This window comes from Macrobrachium rosenbergii, chromosome 21 (assembly GCF_040412425.1).
Source record: "Macrobrachium rosenbergii isolate ZJJX-2024 chromosome 21, ASM4041242v1, whole genome shotgun sequence".
Lineage (NCBI taxonomy): Eukaryota > Metazoa > Arthropoda > Malacostraca > Decapoda > Palaemonidae > Macrobrachium > Macrobrachium rosenbergii.
The window spans coordinates 12,153,437-12,180,808 of NC_089761.1; the positions used below are offsets into that span (position 1 = coordinate 12,153,437).

The window sequence follows — 27,372 nt, forward strand, 5'->3', positions numbered from 1 at the left end:
CTGCAATGGATTTTGTCTGTGCATATTGTAGCAGTCATTGAACATTGGAATAATCTCAAATTTTTTTTTCATCGGATTTTTGTTAAATTATTAGGTGTAAATACAGTCAAACCTTTTAGAACCAGCATTCAGTGGTCCAGGAATTCATGTGGTTCTGCTCAGTTTTGAATCAGCTGCTATTAGTTCGTTGAGCGACTATGAGGGCGGCGCCACATAATGTTTACAACTTCCCAGCAGCAGAAATTATGCCACATCTCTTTTGTTTTTATGAAAATAATAGTATTGAAAATGTGTGAAGTCAAATATATTTTTTACATTAACTTTAGATTAATAAATATATATATTTTTAAAGATTCCACTTGAGAAGACTACCAAGTCAAAACATTCAATCAAAACAGTGAGACATTTGGCAATACATGAATTCCTTACTCTTCGAGTACAGGAGATACAGTCTTGATCATTTCTTGTATATAACTGTATATTTACCCATTCAATATGCCACCCATGAAATCAGATGATGCTAGAGGTAAGAGGCACAAGCATAAAGCTTTAACTATGCTAGAAAAGGTTTCTATCCTTCCCCTCCCATTAGTGAATGTTTAATGTTCATCCCCTCCCATTAACGAATGTTTAGTGTTCATTTTCCTCAATGGATGCCATTGTGCCGTGTTTACTTTTTGACAGGAAACAGTCAAATGCACTGAGTGATTGCCAAAATTCATTCTTTATTTTTGTCACCTCATTACCCTCTAAAATCAAAATAAATGACACAGAAACTAATAGCAATAATAATGAAGATAGGAAATTCAGGAGATGAAAGTCACTGGTGATAATCTGCAGATTCTGAGCAAAGTTAAGTTATTGACTTATGGTTAGGATAACCTGGGATTGTAGGCTACATATGTTAAATAAAGTACACTATTTTAAAGAAAATTATACAGTATGAAGTTATGAAATGATAAAGTGAAAATATGAGAGTAATATAATGATAAAAAGTGGTGTCATATCTTAGCTAAGTAGTAGGCTAAGTTGGCAACTAGGCTATTTGTATATGTGGAATTAGTTTGCAAGGCTGTTCACAGAGGGGCTTCATTTTTTATGGATATATTCTGTATTCTGGGATTTTCTGTGGTCCAGTAGTTGCCTGGTAACAGGGTTCCCGGATATAAGAGGTTGGACTGTGTTGATATTTCATAATTTATCCTTTACTATATACTGATGGTAACTTGGCATGGTAAATGATATCCATTACAGTTGATAACAGAGGGTTTAGATGTTCCAGTTGTGTTAAGGTTTTTTTTTATATGATTATTTTAATTAATCTTTTAATTCCTTTTTTCAGTGATGAAGAAGCAGAGGATGAAGAAATGGAATACATTGACAGAGGAGGAACCTTAACTGCTGCTGAAACTCGCAGGCTGGCAGAATCATGGCAGCGTCGTTACTCCACTGACCATTTAGATGATGATGCTGCATCTGGCCATGAAACAGAATCAGACCTTGATTCAGATCATTATAGTGAAGAATATGGAGCTGAAGGTTAGTCTCTCTCTCTCTCTCTCTCTCTCTCTCTCTCTCTCTCTCTCTCTCTCTCTCTAAAGCATACCCTTATTGTGATGTTAGCGCTTTCGTGGATAATCTAGTTCCTTATTAGGAAGTATGTGTTAATCTTTTACTTGTATAGAAGGAAGGAAAAGTATGAAAGTAAGGCAAGGAAGGAAGAAGCATTGAGTCTGTTTTTCTAAGTGATTTGTATTCTCTTTTTTTTTACAGGGGATGATAGCCATACTGCTACAGAGGGGGAGGGTGGCGAGGATGATGATGAGGAGGAGGAGGAAGGGGAAGCTGTGAAACGTGCCCGTGAAATTCGCAAAATGGAAGTAAACATAGATGTTGCTGCTCCTCCTAGAAAAGCTGAGACATCAGATAGTGGATCTGACACTGAGGTTTGTTGGATTTTAATATAATTGAAAGTTTCCGTGTCTTAAATAAGATTCCTTGAAGGTTTATCATAACCTTAATAGCAGTTAGACTCTGTTCCTCATCTTAAAGCAAATTCATTATCACAAACTCTAAACCCAGAATTCTGTTTTTTTTTTTTTTTTTTTTTTTTTTTTTAGGGAATTTGATTTATTGAGGTGCTGTAATTCTAGCCTGGAGTGTTTGGCCAAGTTTTATTCTGATTTTTGGTGTATTCTAGTCTTTCTATTCTGTAAAAATCTATTAGGTTTTGAATACTCACCATTGCTGACTCGTGAAAATCGTCAAAAATCATAATGCTTACTTTTAATGCTCTGGGTGCAGCGATGTATTTTTTTACATAAAAAAACCTTCAAATTATGATTATTCTGCCATTTTGGGGCCATTATTATAAACCGGGGACTGCCTGTATTTTACATGGTTATTTCTCTTGGTAGAATATTAATTATGGTTGGGCCTTCACCATACAAGCTATGTATGCCATACAGAGGATGCCATATGCACAAAGTTGTGTTAATATTTTTTCTGCATTTCATGAATTAATCTTCACATTCTGACACAAACAAAGAAAAAATACCAATGAAGTTAATTTTGAGTCAGAATGTTTAGGTTACAAATAAAATGTGAATAATCAAATAGGTGTAAAGGGAAAAAATACCAGAAATCATGAGAAATATTTTATTTATGCTGAAAAGGCTGATGGCAACAACTATAACCAAATTTCTATCCTTTTAATGCTCTCAAAAATTGCTAAAAACTTTTTTAGGTTCATATATAATTATCTTGACTCAGACATATGGTTTCTGACAACCAGTAAGCTTCAGGAAGTTCGATCTCTCTCTCTCTCTCTCTCTCTCTCTCTCTCTCTCTCTCTCTCTCTCTCTCTCTCTCTCTCTCTCTCTCTCTCAGTAGGATTCATGAGTTTCCCCTAGTATTAATATATTAATATAATGGATCTTGCTAGGTCACACAACAGTTTGCCCTTTTTTCATTGTATCTTGGTTAGAAAGTGGTGATCAGTGATCAAAAGTTATCACTATAGTCTAATGTATTTAGTGAACATTGCTTGCCTACATGTCAGTTAGTGTTTTAGGAATTTTTAATGAATGGATTGAAATCATTATTCAATAACTACAGTATTGTATTAACTAATCACATTAGGAACTTTAATAATTTGTCGTTTGCTTCATGTTAGCTGCATAAGAATACAATAATAATAGTTTTCTGTTGGTGGAGAAAGGAATGAATTCTGTTCAGGTGTTGTCAGATATTGAAAACGTCTTTTCTCTTGAAAATTTAGTCTCTTAACCATCATTTCTCAAAGCATTTGATTTAATGCATTCCTTATGATTAGTGATACGCATCTGAAAAATTAAAATTTTGTATGTTTTCCAGGTTGCCAGTGATGAAGAATCGGAAGAAAGTGATACACAGATTGATACTGACTCTGAATTTGCTGATGATCACGTACAGCCAGGCCCCCCTAAGTCAATTCCCACAATTGTGATAGATGAATCGCAAGATCCACATCAAGATGGTAGTTTGAGTCCTGTTTTGGATGTTAAACACAAGCAGAGCCATGCAACTTCTGAAACTAGCTGTCGTGGTGAACCAAGGAAAGATTTAGTGGCTCAAAGGATAAATCTAGGTTCAACAGACAAGGGAGCTGGTGATGATGAGTGGGGCAAAGAAAGTGGGGAGAAGAGTGCTAGCCTAACAAATCTCAATGAAACAGGAAAAGTTAACCCACGTGCTGAACAACTCAAGAGGCTCCTGCAGCGCACAGAATCAACAGAAGCAATTGCTGCCAAAAAAGCTTTGCAGTTGAAACGTCAGTATCTCCTTGGAGAACAGACAAATCTCCCAAGGAAGTCGGTTTCTACAGCAGATTTGGGTAGCCGTTTTAAAAGTTTCATGGATAAAATCTCTGAGACACAGAAGATGCTTAATCCTGCCCCTCAGCCAAGTGCAGCTATGCAAGCTTTTATGAACACCTCTGTCACTTCTCCTAAAAGCCCTACATCATCCCCTTCTTCCCCTCAGTTACATGCAAGGTCAATTTCATTGCCTCAAGGTGATACTTCAACTAGTTCAAATAATGGTAAAGAAGGAAGTTCCTCTGGTGTATCTGTAATTCAACGAGAAGACACGAAAGACATAACCACACGCATTGAATCATCTGTTTTTCCAGTTGAAGCCATAAATAAGGCAAGTAAAGAGAATGTCAAGCCCGCAATTCAGCTGAAGGGCTTTCCGGTCTCAAATGACACAAGTGAAGCCTCATCAGTTGCAAAAGAGACCCTTCAAGATAAAGTCCCTATCTCAGAAAGTAGTAGTAGTGAAACTAGTAGTACTTCCACGAGTGAATCAGATTATGACAATGTGCCTTCTCGTAAACATTCGGTTGTTAAGAAATCACCACCTGCTGCAGTAGATGTTAACAGTGAAAATGTTACTAATTTGGAAAAGTGTAATAGAGAAAACGGAGTGACCCAAAATGCAAATGTTTTTGCAACGAATTTAGTTAATGACAAAAGCATTAGGATTCAAGAACAAGAAACCTCTGTTGATGGTCCCTCTTTTTTCAGCAATTCTGAAGTTGACAGATGTGATAAGGAAATTGAACATAGTAGTACAGGAAAGTCTCAGCATAAAGTGAACTTCAGTTTGGAGAGTGAAGTGATTGATGAGTTTGGTCTGTCAGTGCCTGGGGAGAGTGAAGGTGTGGAGACAATAAACAGAGAACTTGTTAAAGTAAATGCACCCAACTCTCTTGAATTACAGAGTGTTGAAGGCCCCATTACTTTCAGTAAAATAAATGATGTAGGTATAGGTGGTATTTTAGAATTAAGCAAGCAAAGCGACTCAAATGATGATGTTGATGAACTTTTTGATAAGCTTGCCAGTGAAGCAGTGGATGATGACGAAAAGTTTGCTGAGTTAGTTAATTCACCCAGAACAATACTGGATGATAGCAAAACATTACTTGGTAGAGAGGTGATTGGTACATCATCAACTGAGGAAAAACAGCTGGAAAACCACCCAAGTGTTAGTGAAGATGCAGAAGAGATTAAGCTTGATGCTGACATTGAATCCAAAGTTCACATTATTGTGGAGAAGTCAAATGAAAATGTATCCCAAGAAAATTTGCATACAGATGGTCATTTATTGAGTAGGACTAATCTTGAAGACTTTGATAATTTAGAAAGTAGAAGATTATGTAAGAAAGAATCTGTATCAAGTCCAGAGGGCAAAGAGAACACTGAGCTAGAGCTTTCTGACTGGGCAGGTGATAATGATGGTCTCAGTGCTGGTGAAGACTTGGAAGTGTTAGTTAATGAAAGAGACCGCATGAATATAAAAAAGACTCCATTAAAGAGTATTGCAAGAATCGCTTCTGAGGAAAGCCTTGGTGATACTGATTCTGCTATCTCAACCGGTCCAAGCAAAACCACCTCTGTGCCTTCCAAGCCTTCTGTTTTAGCTGATCTTGAAGGAATTGAGTATATGGACACCAGTGAAAGTGCCAGTAGTCCTGATGAGGCTCCACTAAAAGAACAGGGTTATAAGAAATTAGAAGAGGAGACTCCAACAACTCCCATTGCTCCTCAAATGTCTTTAATTGCCTTTGAAAAGGCCTCAGTTGGTGAGGACGTCATCAGAGATAAATCTTCAGAGAGCACCAGCACAGAGATGGATGATGACACTTCTCATAGTAGTGTGCAAGAATATTTGAATAACAGCACAAAAGGAAAAGGAAAGAAATCTCTCCAAGACAAAAATATAGAGGAAAAGAAACCCTGCCAGGAACCCAAGAGTATGTCAGAACCACCATCATTGTGTGAAAGCAAACCAAAATTGAATGGAGAGCAGCGAAGAGATTCTTTGGATGATTATATGTCACCTAAAAGGTATGAAGGTTACATTCCTAGATTTAAAGAAAGAATGAGCCCATTTGGGTATGTTAGAGATTCACTAGATGTCAAGAGAAATGCTATAAAGTCACCAGCACACACTCCCGTGCAACAGGAAACTGAGGACCGGAAAAAGAATGAGGAGAAGTTAGCAACTTCAACTTTGCCAAGCAGTGGCACTGAGAGCAAGTCTAGCATAGTATCCCCCAACACTGCAAAGAAACAGATTGAACAAAGTCTGAAGAATAAAGATCGTGAGAAGGAAAAGGACCTAATCAAAGAAATGGTTATGTCTAGGATATCTCGTAAAACCCCAGATAAAAGTGGGAGAAGAGGGTCAAGAACCTCTAACAGCCCTCTTTCATCAACAAGCTCAAGAACATCACTGTTCAGTCCCCAATCCTCACAAGAGAATTTGTTAGACAAATGTGATACAAGTGAAATAGTTAATAAGGATTCTGAAGAAAGGGAACGGGAATCCCACAGACAAGCAATAGCTGCCGATAAAAAAGTATTACTTAGATTAGATTCAGTTTGCCCTGACTTACCAGAGAGTGGCCAAACATTTATTGCTGAAGAGAGAAGATTCAAAGTTAAGGTTGGTACAATATTTAGGGATGATAGTGTTCTTGGAGAACCTGGACATTTTTGTGATGATATAATGACAAAATCTCTTGACAGCAGCTTGAAATCAAGTTTGCCAGAAAGTGGTGAAACATTTAATGCTGAGGAGGGGAGAGCAAAAGTGAAAGTGGGATCTATATTTAGAGAAGATAGTGTTTTAGGACATTTTGGCAAAAGTGAGTCGCTTCAAGATACCAGTGTTCCTTTTGCTGATGATAGTTTGGAGGAGGAGGTATTTGAAAGGAAAGACAGTAGTAAAAGAATACACCTTGGAGTCTCAAGTAGAAATTACCTTGGGAGAAAGGCAAGTGATCCAAAAGCTGCTACAAAAATTAATAATGAACCACAAAGTCCTTCACGTGCTAATCTTCCTGCAACACCAATGACACATCCTGAGCAGTTTCATAATACAGGCCTTAAAAGAGAGCTATTTCAGCCTTCTTCTGATACAGTTCCTATTACTCCTGTCAGAAGAAATAGACCCAGTACTTCTAAAGTTTTTACTACTCCTTCAAATGTAGAAAGACCCCTGTCAACACCAAATTTAAGCACGGTGGATCGTGAAAAAGCCAGAGAAGAAGCACGTCACCGAGCAAGACTAAAGACTGATTTAGATTTAGGATTAAGTCCTCCAAATTTAGCAGATAACTTGAGGGAAAAGCTTAAAAAGAGTAGTGCAAGTGATGCAGAAGGTAATATTTCAAGAGAAAACCTTAGTAAAGAAACACAGAAAGTTGTCAAGCAAGGTGATACATCAGCATTGCGAAAAGAGGAACCTAGAGCCAAAGATAAAGAAGAAAGGGTAAAAGAGTTGTTAGCTGAGCAACGTGAACATCGGCAAAGAGAACCACCAACCAACCAGGAAGAGTGGAGTAGCAAAGATGATCGTGTTAGAGAAAGACTGGAGGAGTATAGGCAAAAGAGAAGAGGAAGCACCAAAAATTCGGAAAGTGGTGAATCTCGACCAAATAGTCAGTTGTTAAGAAGACCTACCCATAGACCATCTCTTTTAGAACTGGAGTCTTTACAAGTGTTTACGTCATCCCCCACCAAAATTTCATCTGGCAGCATGGTACCATACAGTGTCGTTAGCTCATCGTCATCCACCAGTATATCAACTACTGTTCCACAAGATAAACCTATTTTGGCAGTTTCTCAGTCTTCACCTTCTGTATGCCCTGCAACTTCAGTTAGTACCACCCCTGGAAGCCAGCATTCACAAGAACCAAGCTCAACGGAAAAACCATCAGAGAAGAAGTCAGGAAAGAAATCAAAAGATAGAGAACGCAGAAGGAGCTTGATCCAAGTTTTTGCTGGTAAGCATGGTAGAACATTTTCATATTTTTTATCTCATGTTTAGTCATTGTTAGATATCTAAGGCATTTTTTACATGCTTTATGATGGTGATTAGGAAGAATGGTTTCAGTGCCAAATCCATAAGATGTGAAAACCCTTCTGTTTCTTTATTAGATTTTATCTTAGGCGTACAGTTATCAGTAACGTTCTTGAAAGATCTTTAATGTGACCAAATTCAGCAAAATGAAAGTGAAAGATTTTAGCTTGATGAAGAACAACCTGCCAAAATATTTCTAAAATTCTGAAAATATTTCTGAAGATACATTCATTTGCTTGATCATTTCAGGTTTTTATTTGGATTCCATGTGACATTCGAAGCACAGTAAGGGGTTTTGTTCCTGTGTATACACATGGACAATAGCAGTTATATTTTTGCTACATTATATATGTATTTTCTTTTGGGTGTTTCTATCAGTTTTTGTGGACAGTATTTGTGTAAATTTGAGGTGCTTTACATTTAGAAGTATCATGGGTAAGAATCTACATTTCTCCCCTTACCCTTTACACTTACAGTTTCTTGTTAAAGGCACTTTATACTTTAATTGAAAATTGGAAGTCAGTGTATTTTCCTCCAGTTGTGTTTTAAAAGAATTTCACATATTGATACAATACCACTATTTGAAATGTCTTTTATAAGATTGTAAGTGTAGTTTTCCAACATACAGTATTGCATATAAATGTTTAAGTAAATATAGGATATTAAATGTTTGAAGATCATTACATAAGTTTTAAAGGAATTATTTTGTCATCATCCTTAACTGTTCCAAGTGATTTTATGTACCATCCTTATTAAACAGAGGCAAACCAGTTCAAGACTGAATGCCTGTGAGTATTAAATTTATTGAAATGACGAGATTTGTGATTTTTGTTTGTGTTAATACCAAAGTTCCCCATAAAGAATTCGTTAAGTTCCTTATATCTGTTTTCAGTGGAGTAACTTCCTTTGAGATTCCTTTTTTATCTGTTCAGGTGAATTGTATGTTTATTATTGTTTGTTGCAGTTAAAGGTTCTCACTCAGTGTTTGGTATAGTGAAAGTTGTTTTGAAGCAAATGTCTTTTTTTAAGTTAGTACAGTATTGGTAGCAGCTCCACATCTCTTGAAAGGGACTTGCACATGTAAGGGTTGTTTTTAGTAGATATTTCTCATGATGAATAAAGGCAGTGTCATGAAGGAAAGAGAAACAACGGAGTGGTGCTAGGCCTTTCGACTTATTGTCTTTTACTTAGCAGACTGCTAAGTAAAGGACAATAAGTCAAAAGGCCTAGAACCACTCTGTCATTTCTCTTTCCTTTTTTATATATATTCATCACTTTCCATATTTTTGTGATTCAGTTATACATATTTCTCTTGATATTTTGTTCTTACCATTACTCAGTTTTTCTAATAAATGACTCAGCTTTTTGCCTCAGATCTTAATTAGAGTTTAGATTAAGGATGGTTTTTAATTCTGGAATAGTTTTGTCTATTGACTCGATGGTATCAGTCTTTTGTTTCATTGTTTTAGAATCCAGTAATTAATAGTATTGGAGTGTGGGTGGAGAAAGTGTAAGCTGCAAATGTTCTGTTTGTGTTTCGTTACTTACAATCCTATTGTGGCTGTTATTTAAAATTTTGAAATGCCTGTGGTTCATTTGAGAAATTGGGTTCTTTGCATGCTGTATTGTATGAAAGAACTGGAAATTTGATCTTAGTTGTTTTTGATGAGAGGTATGGTGTTGATTGAAAATGAAGAAGAAATTGCACATAATGATGAATATTTTTTAATGACTGAAATTATATAAATTTTTGTTCACCTAAATCTTTTCAGGCATGTTTAGTAAATCAGATGACAAAAAAAAGAATGAGCAACAGGCACAAGAAACACCTGAAAATACAAGCTCGAAATCAAGTAATCAGTCTGTGGTCCATGTCAGTACTGCTCCAAGTGAAACTCCAAAGAGTGCCCCAAAAAGTCCTCCAACAACAGTTAAAGATAAACTTTCAAGATTGAGACTGTCAAGATCAAAGGATAAAAAGAAGGTATATAATATTTGTTTGTATTGCAACTTATTCTCATAGATGTGAATGTTAGCCCATCTTATGTGCAGTCTCCAAAGACTCCACTTCTTTGCGCCCTCCCCTCCTAGTTCAGGTTATTTTATATATCTGTTCTATTAATCTAGTTGTCCGACTGACTATGATGTGATTACCTTCTTACTAATTTTTATGCCATTTTGATTGGGTCATCCTTACCCCCACTTAAAACAAGGCCAGTGCACCAGATTCTTGTCATTTTTCATGTTCAGGTATACTTGACACACCAACTCATCTGTGTAGCTCTTCACTTCTCAGTCTTTTCCAGAGTGAGATGTCAAGATCTTCCTCAACATTCTCATATCTACCTGTCCAACAGTTTTTCTTTTTTTCTCCTCAAAGCCCCTACATCAGTCTACATCTCTGTAAAACCTGTTGTAATCAATAAATAGTAGAATGTATAGAACAATGAACATGATAGTAACAAATTAAAACAAATCAGGAACAGTTTTGTAATTGGAATTCATATCAGGACAGACAAATATCAATAATAACAAATTAAAACAAATCAGTAACAATTTGGTAATTGGAATTCATTATATCAGGACAGACAGATATCAGTAATTTTGTCCCATCTTAAAATTGGTCACTTTTGATTGACCTATGGATATTTGATGACAAGCCCACATGATCCAATCCCTATACTGTATGTACTTTATAGGCTGTAGGGTAACATTAACAGTTAAACTTTTTTTATGTGAATGCCTAAAATATAATCAACAGTGAATGCCAAGTTTTGGAAAGAAATCAGTTAAAGAAATTTTTCAGATTCTGTATAATTTTCAAGTGACCCAATTATAAGAATTTTAAAGGGATGCAATCGGATAAATAAAATGTAATCATTAATGCGGAAAAGTCCTCTGGGCCAGCCCTGTGAGAGCTAAATAAATTAGCTCAGTGGTCTGGTTGAACTACCAAATAGTAATAATATAATAAGGCAGTCCCTGGGTTACAACGGATTCGGCTTACGATGTTCCCAGCTTACAACACTTTTCAAATATATTCATCAGAAATTATTTCCCAGTTTACGCCACATGTTCCGGGGTTATGACATTTATGATGCCAATCTGACAGAAGAAATATGGCTCCAAATGGCAGACTAATCAAAATTTTGAGTTTTTTTTTTATAAAAACTCAGTGAAAATGCAGGCTACATCATTTTCAAGATACCCAAAGGATTAAAAGTAAGGTTTGCTAAGGTTTCCGTATGATTTTCGATGATGTCTCGGCTTATGACACAGCGTAGGAACAGAACCACCGTTGTAAACCAGGGACTGCCTGTAATGATAATTTATCCAAGAGATTTTCTTTACTTCATCCCATCATTTTTAATTCCACCTGATTTTTCTATCCTTATTTATAGACATCTAGAATGGGTTGAAATTTTTGAGCTGCTGTCTATCGTTTCTTAATACTGCTCTCCATCTTCAGTATAAACCATCACATTTATTTCTTGCCAAACATGAGTTAACCTTTGTAATTCTCTAACTATTCCATTATGACCATATTATCCACTTGAAGTGTCTCTACCCTTTCCACTGTGTACATTTACATTACAACTCAAAATTTGCCATGCAGGCTCAAAGCATGCAAAACAGGCAGTGCACCATCTCATTTTTCCTGTCTCTTACTCATTTGCAACCTAGTATGATAGAAGAGAGGCAATGGGACCAAAATCTGATCTCTGTTCAGACAGCAGAGCCACTGGTTCTCAACTGCTTTCTCTGATGAGAGGCTTGCCTGGTTCAGGACAAGATCAGGAACGAACAAGGAAGTGGACTAGTGTGACCTCCCTCTTTGCATAAAGAGGGAGGAGTCTGTGCCTTGTGGAACCTCTGGAGCTGGAGCCATGATGGTTTCCCCCCTCCAGTTCCTTGGAGGTTGACCTGTAGCAGCACTTTTGAGACATTATTTCATTCATCTGTGAACATAGTAAGTTTTATCTAGAGTTTTCCATAGGGAATGCCCTAGAGGCATGACCTTTGGTAAGGTTGCTGTGGTCACCATTAGTTTTTGGTGCAGTGGTGGAGGTGAAAACCTTGGTCAGTAGGTTGAGGAGTTCCCTCACCTCCAGCAGGTTATCATGCCAGAGGAGGTACTGCACACCAAAAGATGGATGCTTCAGCTTACGGAGTGACGAACAACTACCCTAGGAGAGGCTCTATCAGGAGGGTATCTTGTTCTATGCAATGGAAGCGAATGCCTTGGAGTCAGTGTCTCTTCGGGCTGCCTCGTGGCTTGACCTTAGGATAAACATGCTGACAGATTTTGCTTTGACAGGTATCTTGTCTTTTGACAAGAGGGCAACTTTCTGGAAGTTCTGGTGTCTGAGGTTAGGGTCCCTACCTTCCTAGCACATCAGATCACCAACCAGTGGGTAAACCTTGTTCTTTCCAGGAGAGATAATCTATTTTCTAGGTTAGTTTCTTTTGGGAGTAGCCTCTCTTTAGGGAACAGTTCATTGGTTGGTTTGCCTCTGCTCTTTCCCTTGAGAAGAGTGGAGGCAGTATTTGAACTTTGGAGTGAGTATTCCTGAGACTCCTTTATCAACTGTGCAGTGCTATTCAAATCCTTGATTGGGGCAATGGCATCTGTAGCCAAACCCTTATGCTTGGTGAAACCTTCAGCCACAAGGATCAGGAAGAAGCCTGCTTTTCCAAAGCCCAGTCTTCTTCCTCCTCTAAAAAAGGCAAGAAATTTTCCCAGTCTTTTCATCCCCATTCCTTGGGTCCAGCCAGGAAAGGAGGGAAATAGAAGGGAGTGAGTCACTGATAGTGGTGCCATCAGTGCACCTCATGCGGTGCAAGGTAGGCATTACTTAAGGTTCTTTGCAGTGTGTCTTTAGCCCCTACCTGCGACCCCTTTCATTCTTTTTACTGTACCTCCTTTCATATTCTCTTTCTTCCATCTAACTTATACCCTCTCCTTACAATTGATTCATGGTGCAAATGTGAGGTTTTCCTCCTGTTACACCTTTCAAACATTTTATGTCAATTCCTGTTTCAGTGCTGAATGACCTCATAGGTCCCAGTGTTTGGCCTTTAGCCTAAATTCTATATTTAATTCCTCCACTACCACAAGTAGGGGGTTGTTTGTCATGTTATTGGGGTAGCAACAGGGAGCAGAGCCTTGGGTCATATCAGTCCTTCAGTACAGATTAAGGCATCCATTTAAGGACTCTTGTTCTTCCCTCATGCACACATTGATACTTTTCTTATCCTGTCCTCCAGATATGCAAAAATCTCTGGCTTTGGTGATGGAGGTAGAAAGGGTTATGGAGGAAGGTACTGTGGAAGTCATAGACTGTCAGTCTCTAGGTTTTTAGCTGCTCTTTATACAGACTCTTTTCAAGATGCAAACTCGTATTCAGTTATGGATTCCACCAGCGAAGGGGACTTAATGCTTTCAATAGTCCTGCAGTATGTGAACTTTCACGTACCCATTCATCAAGGTTCTCTTAACTATCTCCACCTTGTCTGCAACAAGACAATCTCCCAGTTCAAGGCCTAGTGCTTCAGACTGGTGACAGCTCTACAGTATCTGGTAAATTTCTCAAAATCAGTTGCTCGAAAGCAAATTATTTGAAGGTTATTGCTTGAAAACTTATTACTTAAACTATCAATTGATTGAAAGATAGGTTGCTTGAAAAGCAGTCCTTCAAAAAAGAATACCCAAGATGAACAAGATTCATTAAATAAAAAAAAAACTTATTTTTTATGTAAATAAAAACAATTAATTGGTGCAGTAAACAATACCAATAATTAAAATTGATAATTTTATTAGTCTTTACAATTTATAAAAAATTTTAAAAGTTTTAGTAAGAAAAAATCAAGTATATGTTGGCTACTGTATTAGTATGAAATATTTTGTGCAACACTTCTTAAATATTCTTCTACACTTCTCTTTTGGTCATTTTGATACGATATCCTGTAATTGTTGCGCGTAGTCACAGTATTTTTTTCTGCTCCCAGCTGTACTCACACCTCCCACAAATTGTTTGATTTGCAACTCGTATAAACTTTGATCTCGCTCTAAGCCATCCATAAACTTCCAAGTCGATGGATGAAAAGCACTAAGTTGATGTTGGAAACTTTTGTGCCACCCCTCAATAGCATTGTATGTTTTCAGTATTCCTTCTTTGACATAATCAAAACAGTTCCACATTTCTTGTTTAAATATAGGAGTATGTCCACAGTTGTGTCTATACGGCTGGCCAGTCCACATATCTTCAGTGTAATCCACTACTCCTTGAAGTTCGCCTGGAAAAATCTCATTTACAGTTAAAGATTCAAATGTTGCCACAACATTAGGTATCAGTATAAATACCAATGCAGATAAGAGACAAGCTTTAAAAGCAAATTCAGCATTGGTGTCGTACTTAACCTTTAAGCCACTTCCTTGAGTTTTTCTATAAAAGCTTAAATAAAAATAAAAAACACCCATGACATTTAGACATTGGAAATTCTTGTTTTATGGCCTTAGCCATAGCCAGTTCAAAATCAGTCATTACTGTCAATGGCTGGAATACATATAGGGATTTTTTCTTTCAAAGCCATAAGGAACCTCCTATAGGTTTCTTCAGTTTTGTTAGGTAACATTGCATATACAAGGGGTTTAATATTACCTGATTTCTCACTATGTATTGCATACAATTGAGCAAAAATTGAGGGCACTGTTTTAAATGTTCCATCAGCATACCAGTGCTCTGAATATACTAAGATATCGAGATTCTTTTGGGTTGCAAAAATTAATATCCAACTATTTGTGGGACCAGAGTCATAAATAAGGAATATATCTCCCTTGCTGGTTTTTGTAAACTCTTCAGGGATATCAAGATCGAGGTAACTGTTAGGCAAAGCATGTCTAACATGTTTCCTAGAGCGTGTATTGTGGTTGGTTCTTTTCATTTATTCTACTGAAGGGAGCTTCACAGCTGCAGCACCACTTACTTCTATTGAGTCACATGATACAATATATTGTTGTGTATCTCAGCTATTCATCGCATTGTCCTTTCACTTTCTCCATTGCATTAGCAGCTTCAGTTCCACCAGCATCTCCTGTATGGTTGTGATTCCCACTTTGTTTCGTGATACTACCATGAACAGTGATAACACGATTTTTCTTTTTTTGGACATTTCTCATTTCCAGTATGTTTTATTGTTCGCTGCTTTGTCCATAATATATAGGTAACCATCTAAACACAATTTCTTCTTTCCATTTTTGCCCCTTATGAAACTTATATCCATCTTGAGGGTTTGAGGTTTCCAGAATTACTATTATAAAAAACAAAATAAAAATAGGAAATTTAAATAAAAAAAAGTCATTAATGGTTAAGATAATGGTATTTAGCAGTGGTGTTTAACAGTTAAATATTTATTAGTGATCATTCAAAGAATAAATGTCAGCTTACGAGTAGTTTAAAGAATGAATATCGGCTTTCGAGCAATCTGTCTTCCGAGTAGTTAAAGAATGAATATTGGCTTTCGATCCATTGACAGTTTGAGAAATAATTTTTTGGGCAGTTGATTTCGAGAAATTTACCTGATTACAGCTCTACAGGCGACTACTTAGGTATTCGCCTTACTCTTAGCTTGGGCTCATTTGAAAGATATTTGTCCACTGCAATACCTGGATGATTGGTTAGTTCTGGCATCCTCCAGGGAATGCCTCCTTTGAGACAGAGATTGGCTTCTAGTCTTTCGTCTTGAGTTAGGAATCATGATCAACTGACAGAAGTCTGATTTCATTCCCAAGCAGCAGACAAAGTACCTGGGCATTCTCTTGGACCCTGCCAGATAAAAGTACCTGGGCATGCTCTTGAACTCTGCAGCAGTAAGAGCTTTCTTACTTGGCTCTCTCGTGCCGCATGGTCAGAGTCACCTGCACTAACTCCCGTGACAGCTGAAGTAGCACTGGTCTGCTCTCCAAGATCCTTCTTCACAACTCATGCCCTTGAGTCAGGAAGTGAGGGAGAGCCTGGCATGGTGGCAAGACAACAGAAACCTTTTAAAGAGTGATTTATTAAGCTCCCTTCCCCATCCTCTGGAATTGCTTCTGTTACAGACACATCAAAGAAGGGGTGGAGCACGTACCCAAGAGGAGAGTCCATTTCAGGTACAGTATGTGGATGAAAGGCCCACCTCATGTGCACATCAATGTCTTGGATATGCAAGCAGTGTTGTCAACGTTGCAATTGTGAAACGGCACTTCGTGTTGGTGAGCGACAACACAAGTGTTGTATCCTACATCAGCAAAAATGAGGGGACAGTGTCTCAAACTCTGTGTCAATTGTTGTAGCAGATGTACAAGTTGGTGGATCTCCAAGCCATCGAGTTGCCAGCCAGATAAATTCTGGGCAGGTGTAACATCCTGGTAGATGAGCCCCAGTCGTCAGGGTCAGGTAGTGGAGATAGAGTGGTCTCTACGCCCCTGAGACTGTTTGAGATGCAGGATTCTCTCATGACTGATCTGTCTGCAGCCAGATTGAACTGAAAGGTGCCAAGTTTTCTGTTCCCCAGTCCCAGACACTTGGGCAGTAATGGAGGATGCATTCCAGTTCCCAGGGACAATCTGTTTTGCATTTCTACACTTCAGTCTCCCCTACAGGGTGATGTGTGTTTGTCACCCCATTGGCTGCATGCTCAGTGGTACGCCCATCTCCTGTCACTCATGGTTAAGGTACCAAGAGAGTTGCCTGACCCAAGCTCTTATGTTAACCCCACATTCTCAGGAACCACTCTGCCTTCATGAATGGAGGTTATCTAGCTTACACACACACACACACACACACACACACACACACACACACACACACACACACACACACACACACACACACACACACACACACACACACACACACACACACACACACACACACACACACACACACACACACACACACACACACACACACACACACACACACACACACACACACAGAGAGAGAGAGAGAGAGAGAGAGAGAGAGACTTTTCTCACAGGACAGGGCTGTCATTCCTCTGCAAATATGTACCAAGGAAAATGGGTGGTCTACAATTGGTGTTAAGAAGGGGGGTTCTCTCCAATTGAGTGTATGCTCAGTGGATTGCAGATTTTGTCATCTACCATCACCAAGACTAGCTCTTCTCAGTTTCTGCAGTAAAAGGCTATCACACAGCCCCATCTCAGATCTGTAAACTGAAGGGGCTGGATCTCTCTACTTTATTGGGGTTATTCATACTGATGATAAACTTGAGCAGTCTTATCCCCCCTCAAGAGCTCTAGTGCTATGGAGCCTTATTATGACACCCCCACCTTTGAGCCTATGTTGTGTGCTGTGGAAGGAGACCTAACACTTAAAACTCGAAGACTTAAGACTGTTATATGGGGGAGTTACATGGTCTGTCCTGTCTCTTTCAGTACAGGCAGTCCCCGGTTATCATCGGGGGCGGGTTCCATTCCCGACAGCGCGATGATAACCAAAAATCAGCGATATAGCACTGATCCCCAGTTATTGGCACCGATAACCGGGGATTGGTGCTGATAACTAGAGATTGGCGCCTATTGGTGCTGAAAATCCAGTTACTGTCATCGCAGCGCAGTAAAACTGGGTTGCCGATAGCCAAGGCCACCAATAACTGGGGACTACCTGTAATCAGAGGGATGAGGATCTCTTCTTGCTTCTTCTTTCCTGAGTTTTCACACTCTCAGAACCCATCTGTTCCAGAATGCTCGCTTAGTGGCCCCAGCATAGAGTTGACATACTTCAGGGCCTCATGACGGCACCGGAAGTTCATTGTTTAGTACTGTAGTGTATGATATCATAAACAGTTACCCTTGCATATTGTCACATTTGTCTTGTGATAATTCTGTTACTTGCAGGTGTTTTTTGCTGAAAATTTTTACATAGAATTGTGAAGCATCTGCTTCGGTTTTAGTTTATTCAAGATACCAAAAGGTGTTATTGGGGCCATGCCTCAGGGCAAAGTTGTGAGGCATCTTTACATTGTGTCTTTTATTCACATCTTTGTATTTCTAATTTATACCATGAAAGATTTATATACATGTGCAGTATATGGAAATATAGAATAGAAGGATGATGTTACACATACACACACACAAATACACATAAACACACACGACCACACAATATTTTTCTGTTACATTTTTATGTCCAAAGTGTATAAACCTATATAAATGAAAAGGAAATTTTATCAGTTATATGATGATAAATATTTTGCTAAGATAAGTATAGTAAGACATGGTATACAAGTTTTATTTTCAGCTACACTTAACTCTATTTTTTTCTTACTTTATTTCTACTTTAAGGGGATTTTGATGATTTAAGGATGAAGTTCAATTATTTTCCAAAACAACGAGACCTAAATGAATTCTCTAGGATAAAAGTTAATGATGCTAGAGCTATTTAAAAAATACTTTTGCATTACAATTTTCCATTGCTTGCTGAGGCTTGGCACTCAAGGCGACAGAAAAGATAGTAAGCAGTAGAAGCAAAAGGGTTAACTCCTTTTATCTCTCTTGTTATTGTCTTTCCGTGGTAGTTTTCTTCAAACATTTTTCCATTCTATGGTGTCCAGACTTTAATAGAACACTTAGGAGGCTGTTTTTGTATCTCCCTTATTCTTTTAACTTGAAAATTCCTACAACTTTGTTACAGTAGTTGTTTTACCACCTTCCACTAAAGATATTCATCTCACAATTTGTCTTACCCAATATCCAATTTGCCTTGCTAATAATTATTCTGACGTTGCTCTTTCATTTGCCTTTCATAATCTGCTGCTGTTTCCAGTCCTATGAAAGTTTGGAGTTTAACTGGCTATTTTAGTAAAACTACTGTATATTGTGCTTAATCTGCTGGTTCTTTCACTTTTAGTGTAAAAGTTTCTATTCACATCTCTTTCGTTTCCTTTTCATCTTGTTGTGCATGCAGTGATACTCTTGATAATTAGTGTAAAATTTACATCAATAATAGATAATTTAGAAATTAGTAAGTCTTGTCTCTCAGAAGGGTAAAACTGAGACTAGAAATTTATACTTGGGTTAAATTTTCATTTAGATGGCCATATAGATTATACTTTTATCTTTACATCATATCCCTTTTGTCTCTTCTTACTTAGCTACCCAATTTCTAAAGCTTTACTATGTTCTAATTTTTACCCTTCATCCTGAATAAATTCCTTGCGTGAGCTTAATAATAATCTAGAAACATAACTAAATTGTCTTGTTAAACTAATTGATATGTATGAAGTACTATAATTGGGATAGAAAAAATAAATGTCTCATCAAATTCTTATTTTATTATTATCACAGGTTGAGAAGGGCCGATCAAATAGTGCGGACGTGCTTGATCATGGGGGAAGAGGAGACAACACCCGCTCTGCCTTTTCCTTACCTACATCCCCAACCCGACATCCATTCTCCCCCTTAACTTCCTCGCTCACTAAAGCCTCACCGCCTCAAGCATCAGGTGACTAACATTAATAGGTGCAAAATTGTGCCTTAATTCTTTGTTATATTGATGGTGCTAGTAGCAATGACAATCCATGGATAAACCATTTTATTTTTATTTTTGTTTTTATAGAAATTATACCGTTTGTTATAGTACACCTAAATGTGCTTGTTTGTCTTGTACACTTTATTAGTTTTTAGTCTAAATGCATTGTAATTTATAACTTGAACTAAATCTTTCTTATATATTGAAGTGATTTGTCCTCTTAGTATTATTAATATTGTTTTTTTAATTTATCATATTTAAAGGTTTGTGTTCGTTATGTACCTGTCATATTGTTTTTGTTAAGTTTCTTCTAATCTATTTTCCTCTGTGGTATGTTTTTCATTGTTTTTTAATTGAACAGACTAAATAATTCTTCTGAGATATCATTCATTACTTTAAAATGAAATATTTTAAATTAAAGTCTTTCCGTTTCTGTATGTTGAACGATCGTGTATGATAGAAACTTACCTATGCTAGTCATATGTTTGTAGAAATAATATTCCATACCCTGTATTTTCCTTTATTAGTTTTCTGCTAATTCGTGTTTTAATTGTTTAGCTCCTAAACTCATAAACCCCTCCCAAAGAATCCTTTTTTGTATTTGGATAATGCATCCAGTGTGCAGTATTTCTAACTCACACTCCCCATCTCCTATGCTGTCTTGTATTCATCTGACTGTATGCCTGGCCTGTTCACATGCTGTCTTTGAAAGCAGGGACCACCTATTCCTCCCAAGTACGACACACCACCCCAAGAATCGAAGGTAGGGTGTTACAGCCAAACGCCTGGTCGCAAGCCCTGCCCTTGGGATTATATCCTAACTCTTTTTAACTTCCATGTTCTGGTTATGCAATTAGAATTTGGCTTGTGATTTGCTTGCATGAAAGTAGTTGGATCTCCTAAAAGCAAATGGCCTTTGTTGTTACAACAACTTCTCTGATAGATGCTAATACAGAAGATAAACCACTCAGATAATTTTATCTTTGTTTTACACAACACAAGGAAAACAGAGTGAACAATCATTTGTAGGGAGGAACAGCAGAAAATGAAGGGTGAATTATTAATGCAGAAATTGGAACAAAATTATGAGATGCAAGAAACCCGGCAAACTAAAAGCAAGGAAATGGAAAGGGTAAAGAAAGAATGAAAATAAATTGTCATTGGCTCCAGGGGCTGGAATGGAATTTGATATTAATGTCAAATTTATGATAAGCATTTTAAATTGAGTTACCTTATACAGTACTTTACAATATAACCAACAACTGGAAAAGTTTAGAATACAGCACACCAATTTTGTACCTTAATAGTTTTTGCAAGTCAAGATAAAGTGCTTAAAATATAGTAGGCCATGTAAATGGTACTTTTCTTGACTATGAATGTATGTGTTTGTTCAGAAGAAATATACAGCATGATGAATCTCTGCTTCAAATTAGAGGAAATCTAACCCTCTTCCCCAGGAAAAATGAAATTGAAAGTGTGCATGCCATAGGTAGAAAGTTTTACTTATTCTCATTGGTGGTGTTTAATAAATAATAAATCCCATAATTTTTGCTAATTTTGATATGCTCAACCACTAACAAAGTTAAGTTTGAAAAGTAACATCACAATGAAGTGGACAGGAAAATGTTAACTTTCAAATGGAATAGTAATGAAAAAGTAAAGGTTGTTGATGTATGTTGTGTTTGTTAATGCTTTTTGGAATGGTTAGTATTGTTTGATAGTTTGCATTATCAGCCTTTTTATGTGTACTTTAATTAAGAAAATCTTTCATTGATGGAAGCTGGAACTTGAGAAAAATCATTGTTTTCATGCTGGTAGCCTTCTTATCCATTTTGAACTTATTTTTGAGTACAACCAACACACAGTAGTAGTCAGATTACAGTTACTACAAATTTCATTATGAATAGAGACTTTGTGGTATACATGATAATAATAATAATAATATAAAATTAATCTTCTACAAAATAGTAACTTAATTAGTATTCATTTCAGTAGTGAAAAATACATCATGTCAAGTTTTCTAGGGTTTGCAAATAATAAAAAGAGCTGTGACTCAGCTGTTTATATCATCAGCCTCTCCTTTGGTGAAATAAAAGAGGCCTCGACCATAATGTATATGGAAATCTTGTTTGTAGCTATTCATGTGAGCTAAATTTGCGTGAAGAAAGTTCTACAATACATGAAATCTATACTGAAAACATGAAATTTCATATAAGTAATTACATAGCCATAGTTTCAACTTTCGCAGCAGCTTAAGTTTTAAAAATCACGGTAGTGCTTCTGTTGTTTTCATGTCGGTGACTAACCCCATCCACTATCGGGGAATAAGAGGAACAGCACAGCTGAAGAGCTCAATTCGTTTCTGCCTGCTTATGACTGAACATTAGTTGTGGGAAGCAGCTTATTTTGACTTCTCATCCCTTGTTGGTTGATATTTCTCCAAGATTTGGTGAAATATTCTTACCTTTGGTAGCCTTTGAGCTAGTTAGTGTTAGTTTAGGCTTTTTAAGCCTTTTTCTCCTAATTTTGTAGGACTCTGGTTTTCTAGTATTTGTTATTGCAGCAAAGGCTGCAAGACTAGATTGACTAAAGCTTTTTACGATTCTCACACTATTGGTACCAATTGTAGAGGGCAAGCGTACATGAAAGATTTGACTTGTAATGAATGCAGGGACTGGAATGGAAGGAAATGGAAGGTTTTAAGATCCCATATGGATAAACTTGAAAGGGACAGAAAGAGACAGGCAGCTTCTAGGGCTGAAAGTAGGGCTTTAGCTAGCATTGGAATCTTCACCTAAGGCTAGTATGGTAGATGATGTGCCTATTCTTTCTTCTCCTGTGCCTATCTTGTTTTCCATCACCAGCCCTCACACTGTACCACCTACTCCTTTGCTTGGCTCTCATGCTTCTGACCTTGATCCCATTGCCAGTCTTGAATCCAGATTTGACCAGAAAATCAATCTGATAGTGAATACCATAGCCGAATTAGGGACATCCCTAAAAGTCCTGATGGACAAAGTGCCTAGTGACAGTACAGTGTTAGTGGAGGAGGTGTCTACTCGTCCCGCCAATTTTCCTAGACAAAGGTCCCTGTCATACTCCCCTAAACCTGGGAGGAGTCATACCAGAGGTCCAAGGGAGGTCGGTGGGGTTTGTCCACAGGTAGGTGGCTCCTCAGTCGAGCCTGTTGATCGATCCCAGGCCTCAACGGACAGCCGTTGGAAAGGCGTCCATGTGGAAGTGCATCAATTGTCCTCCAGTTCTGAGGATTCCAGTCCTGACAAGAGTCCCTGATGGCACTTTCCAGACAAGTTTCAGCCTTTAAAGAGGCACACAGTCGATGCTGACCGCTCTTCTCCGCTACCCTGTAAGTGGTTTGAAGAACCTCTGCAGCCCCAGCCTTCATGCAGCGTTTGGGACAGTTCAGAGTGTTTTTTCCCAAATGCCCTGCTGTAGAGTGCCAGTATTTGGCACCCAAGCATTAATCTAGTTCTCACAAGTGCCCATCGTCCTCTTTGAAATGTCTGTTGCCTCACGAGTGCCCATCTGCGTCTCCTGAGTGCCTGTCACCAACTCCCAAGTGTTCGGCTCCAGTTTCCAAGCGCCTGGTGCCAGCTTCTGTGCACCCAGCGCCACCTCCTCAGTTACCTGTTTTGGGTGCTCCCATGCCCACGGGCGCATGATCCGTCTTTGGCACCCATTCAGTGCCAACTTAGTGGCATTTTGGGCTTTCTACAGAAAGCTCCTTCACTGTCCCCGGTCACATTGGACAGTGAGGACTTAGACCATGAACCCGCTCCCACAGCATACGCAGCTCTTCTTAAGTACTTTTTGGCTAGTTTTCCTACCTTTTTTACTCCAACAGCCCCGGTCTCCCCTGCCTTGACCTTCATGATGAGGAACCAGCCTGATGGTAGTACCAGGCTCCCCAAAATGGTCCTTATCTCCTCTTCAAGGAAGGCTTTAAATGAAGTTGGAGTTTGGCTCAAGGAGAAGAGAAAGCAAGGCAAAGCTGTTTTCTGTTTTCCTCTCTCTTGACTTTGCCATAGGAGGTGCCTGTCCTATGCCACCGGAGAGGGTCCTTCTTTGGGAGTCGCTGCGTCCTCCCAGGGAGACTTCTCCGGTCTCACTGATTAAGCACATCGATCAGCCTTCTCGTCGGCAAAGATTATGTTCTCATCAACAAAACTCAATCATCTGGTCAGGAATATTTTTAAAGTGTTTGAAGCTTTTAGCTTTATAGACTGGACGATAGGAATCCTCGCCAAGAAAATTGAGGACTGTGGTGTCTTGGCAGAAGACTTGATATCGGACTGGCTTGGCATCTTGTCTTGCGCAGACAAAGCCATCAGGGACAGCTCCCTGGAACATGCTGCTCTTTTCTCTCTGGGAGTCCTCAAGAAGAGAGAGCTTTGGAGTTTCTTTACTATGAAGGGAGTTACTTCTGCCCAGAAGTCAGCCCTTCTTTTCTCTCCCTTAGACCATCACCATCTCTATCCCCAGTTCGCAGTGAAGGAGATAGCTTTGGACCTCCAGAAGTCGACGCAGGATCTTCTGGCACAGTCAGCTAAGCGAACAAGAGAGTCAGTCTCATTTGGCACCAATTCAGTCTCTCCACTCCAGCCACACCCCTTTCATGGCAGCAGACAGAGACTGCAGTCTAGACCTCGATCTAACGTATGTTTCTCAGCCAGGACTATGAAGAAGACTTCCACCAAGCCTTCTTCCAGGAAGTGAAGACTCAGTCTTCCATGCACCAGTAGGAGCCAGACTTCTCCATTTTTGGGAGAAGTGGATGGTTAGCGGAGCAGAACAATGGATAGTCAAGGTTCTGAAAGAGTGCTTCTACATTCCATTCAGGGAAAAACCCCCTTTAGTCACTACACCCATCGTATTGACAGCTTACTCAGTAGGCTCAGAGAGGTTTTTGCCCCTTTCAGAAGTTTCATCTCTCCTCAGGAAGAGAGCTGTAGAAGTAGTCAAGGATGTCAACACAGAGGGTTTTTACAACGGTCTGTTAATAGTCCCCAGGTTGTCGGGGGGTTGGAGACCTGTCCTTGATGTCAGCACTTTAAATCTCTTTGTCCAGAAGACGAAATTCAGGATCGAGACAAATCATTCAGTCCTGTCATCCATTCACCAGGGCGATTGGGTGATCACCATCGACATGCGGGATGCAAACTTCCAAGTCCCCATCCATCCGGACTCCAGGAAGTATCTCAGGTTCGTCTTCCAGGACAGAGTTTTTCAGTTTCGAGCTCTGTGCTTCAGCCTCTCCACAGCTCCCCAAGTTTTTACTCGAGTTCTCAGTCCTCTCGTAAAGTGGCTCTACCTTATGGACATAAACATCTCCCTGCATCTGGACAACTGTCCTCTTCGGTCCCCTTCGAAGGAGAAGTGCATGGAGGACCTACAGAAGACCCTTCTTCTGCTCAAGACCTAGGATTACCCGTCAACCTTCAAAAGTCCCAGCTGACTATGACTCAGGAGATTCTTTATTTGGGGATGACAATCAACTCTTGGAGTTTTCGGGTTTTTGCATCTCCCAAGGGAGTCAAGTCTTGCCTTCAGACGGTATGCAGATTTCTCTCTGTCCCGCTTTGTTTGGCCAACCAGTGGATGAGCCTTCTAGGGACTCTTGCCTCCATCGAGCAGTTCATCAGGTTAGGAAGACTCCATATTAGAGTTCTGTAATTCTTCCTGAAAGCCAGCTGGGACAGGAAAAGTCATCCAGACTCGTTTGTTTTTTGCGCAACTCCAAAAATCAAGATGGACCTATGATGGTGGCTGTGTGAAGGAAGACTTTTGGAGGGATAGTCGTTCCTTCCTCTGAGCCCCGACCTAGACTTTTACTCAGATGCACTAGATCTAGGTTGGGGAGTCCTTTTAGGGAACATGGAAGTTTTTGGGACATGGTCCCTGGAACAGAAGAATCTTCATATCAACATCAGGGAATTGAAGGTGATGCATTATGGCCTACAATCCTTCTCGACCGTGACTTTCAACAAGACAGTGGTTGTCCACTCAGACAACACTATAGCCCTGTCTTACATCAAGAAGCAGGGCAGGACTCAGTCCTTCTCCCTCTGCAAGGCAACAAGGGACCTCCTTCTTTGGGCAGAGCAGCATTCTACCAAGATCGTCACTCGGTCCATGTAAGGGGGGAAGTTGAACGTGCTGGCGGACAAACTGAGCCATTGCAAACAGGTCCTTCCCACAGAATGGACCCTGGATCCACTGGTATGCATCAACCTGTGGAAGCTGTGGGGAAAACCAGCCCTAGACCTGTTTGCAACATCAAGAATTCTTCAGCTTCCTCTGTTCTGTCTCCGACCCCGGACTCTCTGGAATGGGCGACAGACGCCATGCTCCAAAACTGATCAAACTGAGACCAATATACATTCCTGCCATTCAGCATGGTCAGGAAAGTACTAAACAAAAACCAGATGCATCATGTGTCAGTGACTATAGTAGCTCCATCCTGGCCTCTGAAGGAATGGTTCCCGGACCTTCTCAGGCTGTTAGTAGACTTCTCAAAGCTCCTTCCACAAAGACCAGGTCTTCTCAGACAGCCTCACTTAGGTTGTTTTCACTGAGGACTAACCGCTCTGGTCCTGACAGGCTTTAGACTGTCAGGGAGTCCATTAGAGCAAAAGGCTTTTCAAGACCAGCTGCAGAGACTATTGCAAGGTGTAGACATCAATTTTCTTGCAAGGTCTACCAGGCTGAGTAGACAGTTTCCGCAGGCTTGTGTAGAAGACATAACATCTCATCTTCTCAGACGTCTGTGACTGAGATCACAGATTTTCTGCTATGTCTGAGATCTTCTAGAGGTTTTTCCTCCTCTACCATTAGAGGATACAGGGCCGTGCTGGGTTCTGTCTTAAGAGACAGAGGTTTGGATCTGTCATGGAATCAGGATCGTAGCAACCTTATCAAATCGTTCAACATATGCAAGCAAAGGAAGATACACTCAGTCGCCTGGAATCTCGATGCAGTCCTGAAACACTTATCTGGTCCCCCTTTCAAGCCCCTTCATTCCACATCGTTAAGGGGTCTAACTAGAAAGACCCTCTTCTTTTTCACTTAAACAAATGCCAAGTGGGTGAGTGAACTGCAGGCGATAGATAAAAGGACTGAATTCTCTCGAGGTGGCGCAGTCTGCTCCTTTACTCTCTGTTTTCTGGCCAAGAACGAGATACCGTCCAAGCCCTGGCCCTGTTCTTTTACCATTAAGAATTTGATGGAGGTCTGTGCCCCAGAAGAGGAAGAAAAGCCCCGTGAGGGCCTTAAGGTATTACTTGGATAGGACCAAGAAAATCAGAGGACCTTCTAGCAACCTCTGGTGCTCTGTGAAGAATCCTTCCCGACCACTTTCTAAGAATGCATTGTCTTTCTTCTTAAGGGACCTTATTACTGAGGCACATTTGCGGATTGAAGAGGACGTCTTGCTGTCATTTAAGGTTAAAGCCCACAAGATCAGAGCTGTCGCTACCTTGTTAGCTTTTAGACATAACTTGTCTATCTCTTCTATTTTACAGTCCATTTATTGGAGGTGTAAAACGAGTTTCGCGACACATTATTTACGTGAAGTGGAAACAGTGTTCGAGAACTGCAGTACCTTGGGTCCGTTGTCAGTGGCTGGCATGGTATTGGGGGATGAAGCATAGGAGGCATTCCTTCTATCCTCTATCTCTTCGCCTTGATATAGGGTGTCTAATCTTGGGGTGGGGGAGCCTGGGGGTACTATGTACCTGGAGTGCCCACCCATTTTTAGTGGATGGGTGGTGGTTTTTTATTTCAGTGTAGGTGACAGCATTGTCTGGTTGTTTTTATTGTGGTACTGTTCCCAGGCAAGGGCACTCTTGTTCATCGGACATATCCTTTGCTGCAAAGCTCCCACCAAAGTAGGGCTGGGCTGCCATGC

At 39.4% G+C, this 27,372-nt stretch overlaps 1 protein-coding gene across 27 annotated transcripts in view; it reads left to right on the plus strand.

Annotated features, from left to right (window-relative positions):
* The window catches only part of Mical (Molecule interacting with CasL), a 388,129-nt gene that overhangs the window by 317,601 nt on the left and 43,156 nt on the right, over positions 1-27,372 (plus strand). For 20 of the 27 annotated variants that reach the window (XR_010856366.1, XR_010856355.1, XR_010856365.1 and 17 more), the window contains 6 exons: positions 1,343-1,539; positions 1,774-1,946; positions 3,376-7,834; positions 9,684-9,895; positions 19,262-19,418; positions 20,158-20,208. Coding sequence is in view for 5 of the 27 variants with exons in the window: in XM_067123006.1 (XP_066979107.1) it covers positions 1,343-1,539; positions 1,774-1,946; positions 3,376-7,834; positions 9,684-9,895; positions 19,262-19,418; positions 20,158-20,208 (5,249 nt within the window). In the remaining 22 variants the exon portion in view is untranslated. Of the gene's footprint in view, positions 1-1,342; positions 1,540-1,773; positions 1,947-3,375; positions 7,835-8,160; positions 8,197-9,683; positions 9,896-19,261; positions 19,419-20,157; positions 20,209-27,372 lie in introns of all 27 variants that reach the window. The other 7 variants (XR_010856364.1, XM_067123008.1, XM_067123009.1 and 4 more) reach the window with 3 other exon arrangements.